General features: G+C 45.8%; 1 protein-coding gene across 1 annotated transcript in view; it reads left to right on the forward strand.

The window, feature by feature from the left end:
• The first annotated feature begins 9,165 nt into the window (after positions 1 to 9,165).
• fbln5 (fibulin 5) overlaps positions 9,166 to 15,126 on the forward strand; it is a 46,955-nt gene continuing 40,994 nt past the window's right edge. Inside the window, exons 1-4 of the mRNA XM_029730968.1 lie at positions 9,166 to 9,520; positions 9,799 to 9,853; positions 10,350 to 10,398; positions 10,948 to 11,256. Of these exons, the coding sequence (XP_029586828.1) occupies positions 9,477 to 9,520; positions 9,799 to 9,853; positions 10,350 to 10,398; positions 10,948 to 11,256 (457 nt within the window). The 5' untranslated portion in view covers positions 9,166 to 9,476. The remainder of the gene's footprint in view (positions 9,521 to 9,798; positions 9,854 to 10,349; positions 10,399 to 10,947; positions 11,257 to 15,126) is intronic.

Below are 15,126 nucleotides of genomic sequence, written 5' to 3' on the forward strand. Positions count from 1 at the left end.
ACACACACCTACTTATAGGACTCCCAATCAGAGGCAACTAGAAACACCTGCCTCCAATTGAGAGTCCAGCACCCAAAACTAAACATAGAAAAACAAACCTAGAACCTATACCAAAACTAACACACCCCACAATACAAAACAAATATACCTCTGCCACGTCCTGACCAAATATAATACAAATAATACCTAAATATTGGTCAGGACGTGACATCAGGTATATGCTGAATATCCCTCTAGGACCCACATAGGGTCCGGGAGGTGGGCTTTGTTGCCTTTGGCGTCCAGAGTGGATCAACTTAAATGTAATCATATATTTGACATCCTTAAATGATTGTTCCCCAGGTTATATGAAAAACAACATTTGATATGGTCTATAACCAAGTCAGTTACAATTACCAGAGCTAATGTTATGTCTTGTAAAATCCCAAGAGTAAACAGTACTGCGAGGAGCACGTTTTTTTCCAAACAGGCATTTGTCTATGGAATAACCTTTCCTTAGAGATCAAGCAAAGAAAAAGTATAAATAGCTTTTTAAAAAGAAAAGCCAGCAAAGGTTTTAATTTGGACAGGGTTGTCTCAGTAAGAGAAACCACTCCACTGACCCTTGTGCCCCCTACTGCTGCTCAGTTGTATATATCTGAAGGGTCGGTATGATGTGCAATTAATAGATTGTTTTAATGTGAAATTAATACGGTGGATTTTTTTAAGGTTAGGGAGACGTGCAGTGAATAGTGCCCCTTAATAGGATGTCAATATAAATGAATGTATTTATGGTTGTTTTGTAAAAAAAATTATTGCCTTTTTAATCATTATATGTGTTATTGTTTGGAGAACCACTTTAGAAACAAGCGTTTTAATTAATACTTTCAAGTGATATCCTTTGGTTCCACAGTGTACATTTTTTGTTGTGTATGTCTGTTACCCAAAATAACCGTATTCTACCTGTCAGAGGCATGTTTGTTCTACATGGCATATTTCTATCTGAATGTTCCCAAACATTGTGTCCTGATGAACGCACCCCTATGGAGGCAGAATAGGATGCAATGCTTGTATGACCTTGTATTGTTCTGGTATTGGGGAGCAACATGATGATCATCAACTGAGATTATTTGATTTAACAGATCACTGCCTTTGTAACTGCTTAGCTTCCGTCCCTCTCCTCGCCCCAACCTGGGCTCGAACCAGGAACCCTCTGCGCACATCAACAACTGACACCCCACGAAGCATCGTTACCCATCGCGCCACAAAAGCCGTGGCCCTTGCGGCGCAAGGGGAACAACTACTTAAGGTCGCAGAGCGAGTGACGTCACCTGATTGAAACACTACTAGCGCGCACCACCGCCAACTACCTAGCTATTTCACATCGGTTACACCTTCATAGAACCATAATGGATTATTTGCATTGTGCTTTAAAGGAGTAGTTAGCGGTTTAGGTTTGTTCACAGAACATGTGGAGAATCTCAATTCGATTTTTTTTCAATAAATACTACCTAGTGTGATACATTGTCATTAGTGTGATTGCCCCCACCTGGATCATGACCTAATAAACTACCACATGATCTTGGCCAGTGTGGTTGTCTGTAGAGCATTGTGCTTGCAATGCTAAAGATTGTGGGTTCTATTCCCGTTAAGGCCACCCATATGTAAAATGTATGCACACATGAATGTAAGTCGTTTTGGATAAAAGCGCCTGTTAAATGTCGCTGGGACTTTACTTTCATTAATCTGATGACTGTTATTTATCTAATCAATTAACTCTGTTTAATTGTGACCAGATTTAAATTCATCATGTAACAATTAACTCATTAGGATTTGGGGCACCACGAGAGCGGTTCTTTAAAGAGTGACCATCTCCTGAATTAAACTCTAAAGGTCTTAACCTATCACATCTATTAACTGTCAACGTATTAATCATAACCTCGTATCATATCATTCTGAACAGTCGTAACCTCCTTGGATCTGCAAAAACCCCAGCCTTACTTATGATTCAGTACTACCCAAATTGGTTTACTTCATTATTTACCAGCTAACTAAATGGTAAAACAGGATAAACATACACACTTAATACATTAGAAACAGGTCCCTAGCGGACTGACACAATATGGCGGCTTGTTACAAAAGAGATGGAGAGGGGGGCAGAGAGTGACAGAGACAGAATTTGATACATTTAGAAACTACTCTCACAGTAATCATATACTTTGCACACGAACCGCCGCCCGTTTGGAGTAAGAAATCATGAATGTATTTACATGTAAATGTTTTGCTTCTTCATGTATTTCAATCGGGACCAGGCCTTCTTGGAAAAGGGTGTTGGGCCTTTTTGCAGCACACTTGTAAGGCTCCGATTGTCCAAAAGGGATAAACCACCTGTCTCCTATTGTTGTTCTCCTCTGCTGTTGTCCGGTATCCGGTGACCTGTCGTGTAGTCCTGAACAGAACTACAGAGTTGATTTTCCTTCCATTCGCTCTAGAAGATGCTCCTTTGTAGATAGGCTAGCCAGCCGCGTCGATGGTTCCCAATGGTTTGAAGAAAGTAGTAGAATGGTCCCACTTAAATTCGCTTTTCGAGATACTAGCTGTACCAGTGATTGTCTGGGAGGTAACTTTATCTTCTCTACCTCGTGTTGAGATTTAACGTTTAAACCACGTTAAATATGAGCTGCAGCTCATTGTCTTTCTGATCTGATATGTTAATTCTTAACCCATCATTTTATACTGTTGGTTCAAAAGGGGCGGTTCCGTCAGGGGAATTTGGAGAGGGAGATAGCTGAATGTTCTGTCCTTGATTTGTAACAGGGCATGAGCTGTCAATCCCCCATCAGTTCCCTTCTATCAGACCTCAGGATTAGACCCAGATGCAGTTCGAAATAACAGGTGTTCATTAACAAAACAGGGGGCATGCAGACGACAGGTCAGGGCCAGTCAGAGGTCAGTAATCCAGGGCAGAGTCAGAAAAATACAGAACGGCAGGGCCTGGAAAGAAGAGACAGAGGGCTGTGAGACAGAGGTTTAATCCTTGATACATGAAAAGTGGGATGTATACGGAGGGTGTGGGGCAACGGAAGATGAACAGCAGAGGGGCTAAGGATCTAAGAGATGGGGATAGGGGCGATAAAACGGGGGAGAAAGTTTGCGGGATTACACCTGGAAGGGAAGATCCCAAGTGGACAGCCATACCCTCTGCCTGAGACGATAACGGGGAGCTGAGGTCCAGTGGTGGTCCGCCTGTCGTCTATCTGGAGGTGGTCTTGAGAAGAGAAGACTGGGCTCTCTTCCATGTACGGCAACAGAGGCGGACAGACATCTGGACCGAGGGTATGTTGACCTCTTCCTCTTGCTCAGGAAAGAGCGGGGGCTGATATCCCAGCAAACACTCAAAAGGCGAGAGACCAGTGGCTGAGCAGGGTAAGGTGTTGAGTGCGTGTTCTACCCAACCTAGTTGCTGGTTTCAGGTGGTGGGGTTGGTGGAGACAAGGCAACGAAGAGTTGTCTCCAGGTCCTAATTATCTCGCACCATTAGACTGGGAGTAAAACGGGCGGGGGAGGCAGAAGGACGGATACACCCTGCTGCCAGCGAGTCCTCGATGTACACTACCGGTCAAAAGTTTTAGAACACCTTCACATTCAAGTGTTTTTCTTAAATAGTAAAGACATCAAAACTATATAATAACACATATGGAATCATGTAGTAAACAAAAAAGTGTTAAACAAATCAAAATATATTTTATATTTGAGATTCTTCAAATAGCCACCCTTTGCCTTGATGACAGCGTTGCACACACTTGGCATTCTCTCAACCAGCTTCATGAGGTAGTCACCTGGAATGCATTTCAATTAACAGGTGTGCCTTGTTAAAAGAATTTTGTGTAATTTCTTTCCTTCTTAATGAGTTTGAGCCAATCAGTTGTGTTGTGACAACGTAGGGGGGTATACAGAAGATAGCCCTGTTTGGTAAAATACCAAGTCTATATTATGGCAAGAATTGCTCAGATAAGCAAAGAGAAATGATAGTCCATCATTACTTTAAGACATGGTCAGTCAATGAGGTCAAGAACTTTGAAAGTTTCTTCAAGTGCAGTCGCAAAAACCATCGAGCTCTATGAGGAAACTGTTGCAAAAACCATCAAGCTCTATGATGAAACTGGCCCTCATAAGGACCACCACAGGAATGGAAGACCCAGAGTTACCTCTACTGCAGAGGATAAGTTCATTAGAGTTACCAGCCTCAGAAATTGCAGCCCAAATAAATGCTTCAGACTTCAAGTAACAGACACATCTCAACATCAACTATTCAGAGGAGACTGTGAAATCAGGCCTTAATGGTTGAATTGCTGCAAAGGACACCAATAATAAGAAGAGACTTGCTTGGGCCAAGAAACACGAGCAATGGACATTAGCCCGTGCCAAATTTGAGGTTTTTGGTTCCAATCGCTGTGTCTTTGTGAGACACGGTGTGGGTGAACGAATGATCTCTGCATGTGTATTTTCCACCATGAAGCATGGAGGATGAGGTGTTATGGTGTGAAGGTGCTTTGCTGGTGACACTGTCAGTGATGCATTTAGAATTCAATGCATTCTTAAACAGCATGGCTACCACAACATTCTGAAGCTGTACGCCATCCCTTCTGATTTGGGCTTAGTTGGACTATCAATTGTTTTTCAACAGGGCAATGACCCAACACACCTCCAGGCTGTGTAAGGGCTATTTGACCAAGAAGGAGAGTGATGGAGTGCTGCATCAGATGACCACAATCCCGCGACCTCAACCGAATTGAGATGATTTGGGATGAGTTGGACCGCAGAGTGAAGGAACAGCAGCCAACAAGTGCTCAGCATATGTGGGAACTCCTTCAAGACTGTTAGAAAAGCATTCCAGGTGAAGCTGGTTGAGAGAATGCCAAGAGTGTGCAAAGCTGACATCAAGGCAAAGGGTGGCTACTTTTTTGTTTACTACATGTGTTATTTCATAGTTTTGATGTCGTCACTATTATTCTACAATGTAGAAAATAGTAAAAATAAAGAAAAACCCTTGAATGAGGTGGTGTTCTAAAACTTTTGACCGGTAGTGAATACAGCCATCCCTAGGGTGGTGTAGTGCCCGGTAGAAGGTCGATCCCGCAGTCAAAGGGTTGATGCAGAGGAAGCGAAGTAGCCCAGGCATTGCTGTAAACCTCCCGGAGGTCCTGGTGCTCCGCGGGAAAGGTCGGAGAGGTTCGAGGCTTCTTCCGAGCCCACAGGAAGACGTCCCGGGGCAATGCTGCGCCAACTTCAGGCAATGGCCGTGGTAGAACGGGCTCCAGCCCATGATAGCACCAGCAGTCCAGTTGATAAGGGGATTGTGTCGCTGGAGCCAAGAAAACACCACGGGAACCTGAGGAGAACCTGAGGAGACTTAATGAGCATGAACTGCGTAGACTCACTGTGGTTCCCTGACACTCACAGGTTGATAGGAGTAGTATTGTGGTTGACTGCCTATAGAACACCCATCCAGCTCTCCAACGTCCATGGGAATGGAGAGGGGCTGAGTGGGGGATGTCCAGCTCTGACATCAGTGTAACTCTCATCGGCCCCAGAGTCAATGAGAACCCGGAGAGATTTCAACTGGTCGCCCCACAGCAGGATGGCATGGAGAGGGGTGCGAGTAAGGGGAGAAGGAAAATTCTCCATATGGCCCACCAGAGTACTTGTACCTACTGATGAGCCTGGTCTTTAAATGGACAGGTAGACACATAATGACTGGTAGTCCCGCAATACAGACAACTCTCGGTGTTAAGTCTGCATAAACGTTCGGCTGGAGACAGCCTAGCTCTGCCGAGTTGCATTGGCTCCGGAAGAGGCGATTCGGCAGACCTCGGAGGAACTCGGGTAACCTCAGATTCTCTCGAGAATGTAGACGCCGGGGACTTCCGGGATTCCTCAGAGGTGAGGTGGGATCCTTGGGCGAGTGAATGGGACCGGAATCAGACTGCCTCTCCCTCCTAAGTTCCCGTAGCCGCCCATCGATCCAGATGGTCCAGGCGATGAGCGTTTCGAGACCCGTAGGCAGCTCCCAGGATGCGAGCTCGTCTTTAACCTCCTCCAATAATCCATGAAGGAACGCGTCGAGGCGTTCTCCACTGTCAATGTGTGAAAATTCTCTGCATAGTTTGCCACACCATGAGAGTCCTGACGTAGTTGGAGAAGCTTACGAGCTGCCTCTCTTCCTGGACAACGGACAATGAAACTCTTTTACGTACCTCCGCCACAAATTCCTCCAGACAGAGACAAACTGCGAATTGTTGCTCCCACAACGCCGTAGCCCAGGCGAGAGCCCTCCCAGACATAAGCGTTATCAAGTACGCTATCCTCGAGCGATCCGAGGGAAACGAAAAGAGGGCTTCAGCTCAAAGAAGAGAGAACACTGGGTGAGAAACGCCCGGCAGGATCCTGGATCTCCAGCGTAGCGCTCCGGAGGTGGTAAGCGGGGTTCTTGGGAAGTCGGGGTAGGTTGGGGAGAGGCGCTGCTGGTATCGGGGTAACTGACAGTCTGGGGGGTTACTGTAGTGGCGGGCTGCCTAACAGATAATCCGCGGAATTGCTCCAGCAATGTATGGAAGGCACGGTCATGGCGTTCCGCCAAGGTCTAGAATCCTTCCTTAAGACCTTGAAGTAACTCCTTGTGTCTTCCAACGGTGGCTCCTTGGGAGGAGACGGCGTTGCAGGGCTGGTCCGAATCTGCTGGGTCAGTCGTGGCCAGTTCGTACTATCAGACCTCAGGACAAGACCCAGATGCAGAAAGTTCAAATAACAGATGTTTATTAATAAAATGGGGCAGGCAGACGACAGGTCAAGGGCAGGCAGAGGTCAGTAATACGGAGCAGTGTCCGACAGGTACAGAACGGCATGCAGGCTCAGGGTCAGGACAGGCACAGTGGTCAAAACTAGAAAAACAAGGGCTAGAGTGAAACAGGAGTATGGGGAAAAACACCCTGGTAGGCTTGACGAAACAAGACGAAATGGCAACAGACAAACAGAAAACACAGGTATAAATGCACAGGGGATAATGGGGGAAATGAGTGACACCTGGAAGGGGGGGTGTAGACAAGCACAAGACAGGTGAAACAGATCAGGGCGTGACACCTTCTCCCTCCCCCTCTGAGAGGTGGTCTGGTTGAAGTTATTTATTGCAAAGCTAATCTGACCTATTTGGATCCTTACAGGACAGTCATGACAATATAATAATGTAATTAGTATTATATGATTGAGACAAACAGTTTAGCAGCCTTACATAGCCTTGCTTATGCAACGAATAGTGTCTTAAACACAACACACCCTCCAGATAGGTGTAATGCGATGCTACTGGCGGAGACCTGGTCTGGACTTTCCACCGTAGTAGCACCAACGAAAACCCCTAAACACCTCCCCGAGCACTCTCACCACCACCCTGTGAGAGCCCTCTGTGGCAAAGAAAGAGTGGGGTCATGACAAACTAACCAGGGTAGGCCTAGCACCACGGGAAGCGCAGGAGAGTTAATAAGGAAGAGACTAATTCTCTCCTTGTGCCCCCCCTGCTTCACCATGCCCAGAGGAGCGGTGGCCTCCCTGATCAAACCTGACCCTAATGGTCGACTATCTAAGGCGTGAACGGGGAAGGGCACAGTCACGGGAACAATGGGGATCCCTAAACTATGGGCGAACGATCTATCTATAAAGCTCCCAGACGCGCCTGAATTGACGAGCGCCTTATGCTGGGAATGCGGTGACAACTCAGAAAAAGTGACATAGACAAACATATGAGCAACAGAGGGCTCATTGCTGCGTGCTCTCAGACGGGTTCCTCCACCCCTATACCCGGGGTACCTGCTCCTGCTGACTCCATAGTTTTGGTAATTCTGTAATGCGATGCTACTGGCAGCAGAGAAGTCAGGCGCAGGAGAGCGGAAACTCATTTACAACGGTTGTGTTTAATAACCATAAACCGCCGTCAACAGAATAATACAATAAATGGGTCAAACAAAACCCGGTAAATACCAGCATACCGTGCACAAGCACTACAACAAACAATTACGGACGAGGACATGGGGGGGAACAGAGGGTTAAACACACAACATGCAATTGATGGAATTGGAACCAGGTGTGATGGAAGACAAGACAAAACAAATGGAAAATGAAAAGTGGATCGGCGATGGCCGACCGCCGAACGCCGCCCGAACAAGGAGAGGGACAGACTTCGGCGGAAGTCGTGACAATAGGTTTTAAACATGCCTTGTAGAGTGATGGAAAGAATGACTGTGTACCAATGAATGGTGTTGTGACTGAGTACCAGTGAATGGTGTTGTAACAGAGAATGGTGTTGTAACAGTGAATGGTGTTGTAACAGTGAATGGTGTTGTAACAGTGAATGGTGTTGTAACAGTGAATGGTGTTGTAACAGTGAATGGTGTTGTGACTGAGTACCAGAGAATGGTGTTGTAACAGTGAATGGTGTTGTAACAGTGAATGGTGTTGTAACAGTGAATGGTGTTGTAACAGTGAATGGTGTTGTAACAGTGAATGGTGTTGTGACTGAGTACCAGTGAATGGTGTTGTAACAGTGAATGCTGTTGTAACAGTGAATGGTGTTGTAACAGTGAATGGTGTTGTAACAGTGAATGGTGTTGTAACAGTGAATGGTGTTGTACCAGTGAATGGTGTTGTAACAGTGAATGGTGTTGTAACAGAGAATGGTGTTGTGTTGATAGGTGAGACTCAACTGTGTTTACTGAACACCCACTGCCATGTAGGCCTCTGGTGAAAGCCCAGCGACTCAGGCCCAGACCGAGGCAAGCCTTTACATGTCAATGCAATAAGGCTAGATTAATTATAGGTAGTGGAAGTAGTCTCTCACCTTCCTACAGAATCAGAAAAATAGAATAGATTATAAAATAAGATAAAAAAATCACTTTGCTGTAGAATCAGAATCAGAACGGAGGAATGTAACAGAACTGTGTATGTCTTCAGAGTCCCATTGTAGAATCCTGTCCTGTTGATCTGCTCTTCGATAATTATTAATACATTTTCAAGTAGGCCCATACTTTGGATTAATGCGCCCTCTGATATCCCATCTGGGGCATTTCCCCCTCTCCCCTCTGCGGTGGTTCGAGGGGGCTGTCTCTCTTTGATTGAATCCAGCTGTTGTCAGAAATGCTTGAGGACCTGTCCCGGTCATTTGCATTGCTAAACTAAACTGTACAGTTTTAGAGAGAGGGGGGGGGGAAATAGACCAGACCGTTTTGAAAGACATTCCCTGTAAGGTGGGGCATATATCAAGGTTTCGGTCGACTGGATAGCTGTTTATCAAATCCTGGTTTAGGTTTTCGCCTAGTCTGGGCGGTGTGACTGGCGAGAGTAGCCCACCACATGCGCATTGGATTTTCGACTTCACAACAGTGTTCAAAACCTTTCTTGCTCCAAAGTATCCACGGGTCATCTGAGTATATCAGCAGGATCCATAGAACATGTTTTTGGACATACGTGGCTTGAATGTCTGGACTTACGCAAGGTTAGTGAATGATGTTGGTTGTGAAATAGTTGTGATAAAGTTGACCAAGTTTTGTTGTAAAACAGAGCCATAGATTTTACTTTTATGTCACCAATATAATCTTACTCTGGTACATGCAGTGGTTTGATATATCCTGATCCTTTTAAAACAGCCTTTAGCCTATATGGATTTGTCCCGTTGAATAATACAGGAGCCCAATATTGAGATTATGCCATACATGATCCATCCTTGTGAAATTAAGTTTATTTCTGACCAAAAAAACCCCTCAATCTTTTCAGAATGTTGACGGTTGCGGTGTTGGTGTTATGTAGCATCCACTCTGGATATGGCCAGGTAACACATGCATTTATTTCTCATGGTATTTATTGAGACGTCTGTCTGTCTGTCTGTCTGTCTGTCTGTCTGTCTGTCTGTCTGTCTGTCTGTCTGCCTGCCTGCCTGCCTGCCTGCCTGCCTGCCTGCCTGCCTGCCTGCCTTCCCTCCCTCCTTCCTTCCCTCCTTCCCTCCTTCCCTCCTTCCCTCCTGCCCATCTGTCTTCACGCATTTCATTCATTCCTGCATGCATCTACAAAGAGTAGAGTGAATGGTGATGGACAGTAGGAGGCTTCAGTGGAAAATGATAAACTATGAACAAGATAATGTACGAATGAATGAAACAAAGTTACTGCAATGTTCCAAGTGCTTAAAAATAAAACAGAAAAGCAGCTCAACTTAAAGCTTAAAGCTTAATGATGAATTAGTTGACTTCATAGTGTTTGTTTTTGCTTTCACTCACTGGTTGTCTGAATAATGCTCTTGGCCATCTGGTCTTTCCTATTCTTTCACGTAGACCTGCACGGAGGGGTTCGCCTATGATCGCAGAGCAAGAGTATGTGTTGGTGAGTTTAATCTCCCCTCCCCTCCCCTCCCCCACACACACCTACAGTATCCATTCTGTCTGTCTGTAGGCTGTGTTTTGAGCAGTGTCCATTCTGTCTGTCTATAGGCTGTGTTTTGAGCAGTATCCATTCTGTCTGTCTATAGGCTGTGTTTTGAGCAGTATCCATTCTGTCTGTCTGTAGGCTGTGTTTTGAGCAGTATCCATTCTGTCTATAGGCTGTGTTTTGAGCAGTATCCATTCTGTCTGTCTGTAGGCTGTGTTTTGAGCAGTATCCATTCTGTCTATAGGCTGTGTTTTGAGCAGTATCCATTCTGTCTGTCTGTAGGCTGTGTTTTGAGCAGTATCCATTCTGTCTGTCTATAGGCTGTGTTTTCAACAGTTTCCATTCTCTCTGTCTATAGACTGTGTTTTCAGCAGTATCCATCTTGCATCTTTATACATTATGTTTTGCAGGCAGATTGTTTACAAGGTGTCCAAGATAATGTTCCACTCTGGAACAATAAAGTTCCCCTCTTCTTATCCTTAACTGGTGTCCCTTCCTCCCTAGACATTGATGAGTGTCGTACGGTACCAGACGCCTGCAGAGGGGACATGCAGTGTGTGAACCAGAACGGAGGCTATCTCTGCATCCCCCGGGGGCTGTACAGCCAGCCTACCTACCCCCGGGCTGGTGGAGAAGGTGGAGGGGCAGGCAGGTCCCAGGCCAGCTACCCAGACACCTCCCTGGGCTTCCCAGTACCAGACCCCTACCCTCTACAACCCCCTCCAGGTCCCGTGGCACCCAGCTACCCCGTCGTAAGCCGCTCCGCTCCCTGCCTTCTGGGATACACCCTGGCAGAAGATGGGACTTGTCATGGTGAGTCTTAGTGATTATGTCCAATTACTATTTTTCATGAGAAGGTCTAATGGATTTGTCCCATGTCCCTGGTTGTTTTAAAGTTAGATATCTGTAATGGTGAGCACTTCTTTGTCACAAATGTCATAACATATTATACTCAACTAAAATGGCTTTTTCATAAATAGGCGCAAGGTGGATTTAGTGGGTTGTATATCTGGTGGTCTTGGTGGGATAGTGGGCTGTACATCTGGTGGGATAGTGGGCTGTATATCTGGTGGGATAGTGGGCTGTATATCTGGTAGGATAGTGGGCTGTATATCTGGTGGGATAGTGGGCTGTATATCTGGTGGTCTTGGTGGGATAGTGGGCTGTATATCTGGTGGGATAGTGGGCTGTATATCTGGTGGGATAGTGGGCTGTATATCTGGTGGGATAGTGGGCTTTATATCTGGTGGGATAGTGGGCTGTATATCTGGTGGGATAGTGGGCTGTATATCTGGTGGGATAGTGGGCTGTATATCTGGTGGGATAGTGGGCTGTATATCTGGTGGGATAGTGGGCTGTATATCTGGTCGGATAGTGGGCTGTATATCTGGTGGTCTTGGTGGGATAGTGGGCTGTATATCTGGTGGGATAGTGGGCTGTATATCTGGTGGGATAGTGGGCTGTATATCTGGTGGGATAGTGGGCTGTATATCTGGTGGGATAGTGGGCTGTATATCTGGTGGTCTTGGTGGGATAGTGGGCTGTATATCTGGTGGGATAGTGGGCTGTATATCTGGTGGGATAGTGGGCTGTATATCTGGTGGGATAGTGGGCTGTATATCTGGTGGTCTTGGTGGGATAGTGGGCTGTACATCTGGTGGGATAGTGGGCTGTATATCTGGTGGGATAGTGGGCTGTATATCTGGTGGTCTTGGTGGGATAGTGGGCTGTATATCTGGTGGGATAGTGGGCTGTATATCTGGTGGGATAGTGGGCTGTATATCTGGTGGGATAGTGGGCTGTATATCTGGTGGTCTTGGTGGGATAGTGGGCTGTATATCTGGTGGGATAGTGGGCTGTATATCTGGTGGGATAGTGGGCTGTATATCTGGTGGGATAGTGGGCTGTATATCTGGTGGGATAGTGGGCTGTATATCTGGTGGGATAGTGGGCTGTATATCTGGTGGGATAGTGGGCTGTATATCTGGTGGTCTTGGTGGGATAGTGGGCTGTATATCTGGTGGGATAGTGGGCTGTATATCTGGTAGGATAGTGGGCTGTATATCTGGTGGGATAGTGGGCTGTATATCTGGTGGGATAGTGGGCTGTATATCTGGTAGGATAGTGGGCTTTATATCTGGTGGTCTTGGTGGGATAGTGGGCTGTATATCTGGTGGGATAGTGGGCTGTATATCTGGTGGGATAGTGGGCTGTATATCTGGTGGTCTTGGTGGGATAGTGGGCTGTATATCTGGTGGGATAGTGGGCTGTATATCTGGTGGGATAGTGGGCTGTATATCTGGTGGGATAGTGGGCTGTATATCTGGTGGGATAGTGGGCTGTATATCTGGTGGGATAGTGGGCTGTATATCTGGTGGGATAGTGGGCTGTATATCTGGTGGGATAGTGGGCTGTATATCTGGTGGGATAGTGGGCTTTATATCTGGTGGGATAGTGGGCTGTATATCTGGTGGGATAGTGGGCTGTATATCTGGTGGGATAGTGGGCTGTATATCTGGTGGCATAGTGGGCTGTATATCTGGTGGGATAGTGGGCTGTATATCTGGTGGGATAGTGGGCTGTATATCTGGTGGGATAGTGGGCTGTATATCTGGTGGTCTTGGTGGGATAGTGGGCTGTATATCTGGTGGGATAGTGGGCTGTATATCTGGTGGGATAGTGGGCTGTATATCTGGTGGGATAGTGGGCTGTATATCTGGTAGGATAGTGGGCTGTATATCTGGTGGGATAGTGGGCTGTATATCTGGTGGGATAGTGGGCTTTATATCTGGTGGGATAGTGGGCTGTATATCTGGTGGAATAGTGGGCTGTATATCTGGTGGGATAGTGGGCTGTATATCTGGTGGGATAGTGGGCTTTATATCTGGTGGGATAGTGGGCTGTATATCTGGTGGAATAGTGGGCTGTATATCTGGTGGGATAGTGGGCTGTATATCTGGTGGGATAGTGGGCTGTATATCTGGTGGGATAGTGGGCTTTATATCTGGTGGGATAGTGGGCTGTATATCTGGTGGGATAGTGGGCTGTATATCTGGTGGGATAGTGGGCTTTATATCTGGTGGGATAGTGGGCTGTATATCTGGTGGGATAGTGGGCTGTATATCTGGTGGGATAGTGGGCTGTATATCTGGTGGGATAGTGGGCTGTATATCTGGTGGGATAGTGGGCTGTATATCTGGTGGCATAGTGGGCTGTATATCTGGTGGGATAGTGGGCTGTATATCTGGTGGGATAGTGGGCTGTATATCTGGTGGGATAGTGGGCTGTATATCTGGTGGGATAGTGGGCTGTATATCTGGTGGGATAGTGGGCTGTATATCTGGTGGGATAGTGGGCTGTATATCTGGTGGGATAGTGGGCTGTATATCTGGTGGGATAGTGGGCTGTATATCTGGTGTATATCTGCTGATAGCAGTACCGTTTATGTTATGATTGTGAGGCGCTATATAAATTCGACAGTCACAAGACGGAGACATGAAACGGGAGTATGGCACGTCAATGGAACTTGTTCAGATGTGATAAATGCAAACTGAAATGTGGACACTGACTGTAAGTCTATAACATCTCATTCAGCCTTAATATCAACTCATGCAGTCAAGCATTTCTTGCATTAAAATTATACACCAAAAGTAGGTACAATTTTTTTTACACAGGAACAGGAGTGGAGAAATATGATTTCTTTCAGCATCTTGACAGAATGTGAATGTGCAGTTAGGGATCGTCTGTAAATGTGTTGTCTTTATCAGCATCATAAAAGCTGATAGTATTTCAATCACAGTTAGGGACCGTCTGTAAAGGTGCTATCTTTATCAGCATCATAAAAGCTGATAGTATTTCAATCACAGTTAGGGACCGTCTGTAAAGGTGCTATCTTTATCAGCATCATAAAAGCTGATAGTATTTCAATCACAGGTAGGGACCGTCTGTAAAGGTGCTATCTTTATCAGCATCATAAAAGCTGATAGTATTTCAACCACAGTTAGGGACCGTCTGGAAAGGTGCTATCTTTATCAGCATCATAAAAGCTGATAGTATTTCAATCACAGTTAGGGACCGTCACTCAAACGGTTCCGGTGTCTCTGACTGTAGCTTCTAGCGCATTTTCTATATTAGTGGGTTAGTGTCGGGTTCACTTTAGTGGGTTAGTTCACTTTAGTGGGTTAGTCTCAGATTCACTTTATCACATGTAGTCAGACGGTTGCGGATGGGTTATTAGCAATTGCTGGCTGTCACGTCCTGACCAGTATAAGGGGTTATTTGTTATTGTAGTTTGGTCAGGATGTGGCAGGGGTGTGTTTGTTTAGAGTGTTTCGGGGTTTGTTGGGCTATGTTCTTATTTAAGAGGGGTGTTTGTTTAGAGTGTTTCGGGGTTTGTTGGGCTATGTTCTATGTTAGTATATTTCTATGTTTATCTAGTATGTCTAGTTCTATGTTTAGTTAATGGGGTTGACCTTCAATTGGAAGCAGCTGCTCCTCGTTGCTTCTAATTGAAGGTCCTATTTAAGAGGGGTGTTTTTTCTATGGGATTTGTGGCTAGTTGTTCTTTGTATAGCCTAGTAGCCTTACAGGACTGTTTCGTCGTTGTTTTTGTATACGTTTTGGTTTTCCTTCTTTCTGCCTAATATAAAGAAGATGAGTATACACATTCCCGCTGCACCTTGG

Source organism: Salmo trutta, chromosome 33 (genome assembly GCF_901001165.1).
Source record: "Salmo trutta chromosome 33, fSalTru1.1, whole genome shotgun sequence".
Taxonomy (NCBI): domain Eukaryota; kingdom Metazoa; phylum Chordata; class Actinopteri; order Salmoniformes; family Salmonidae; genus Salmo; species Salmo trutta.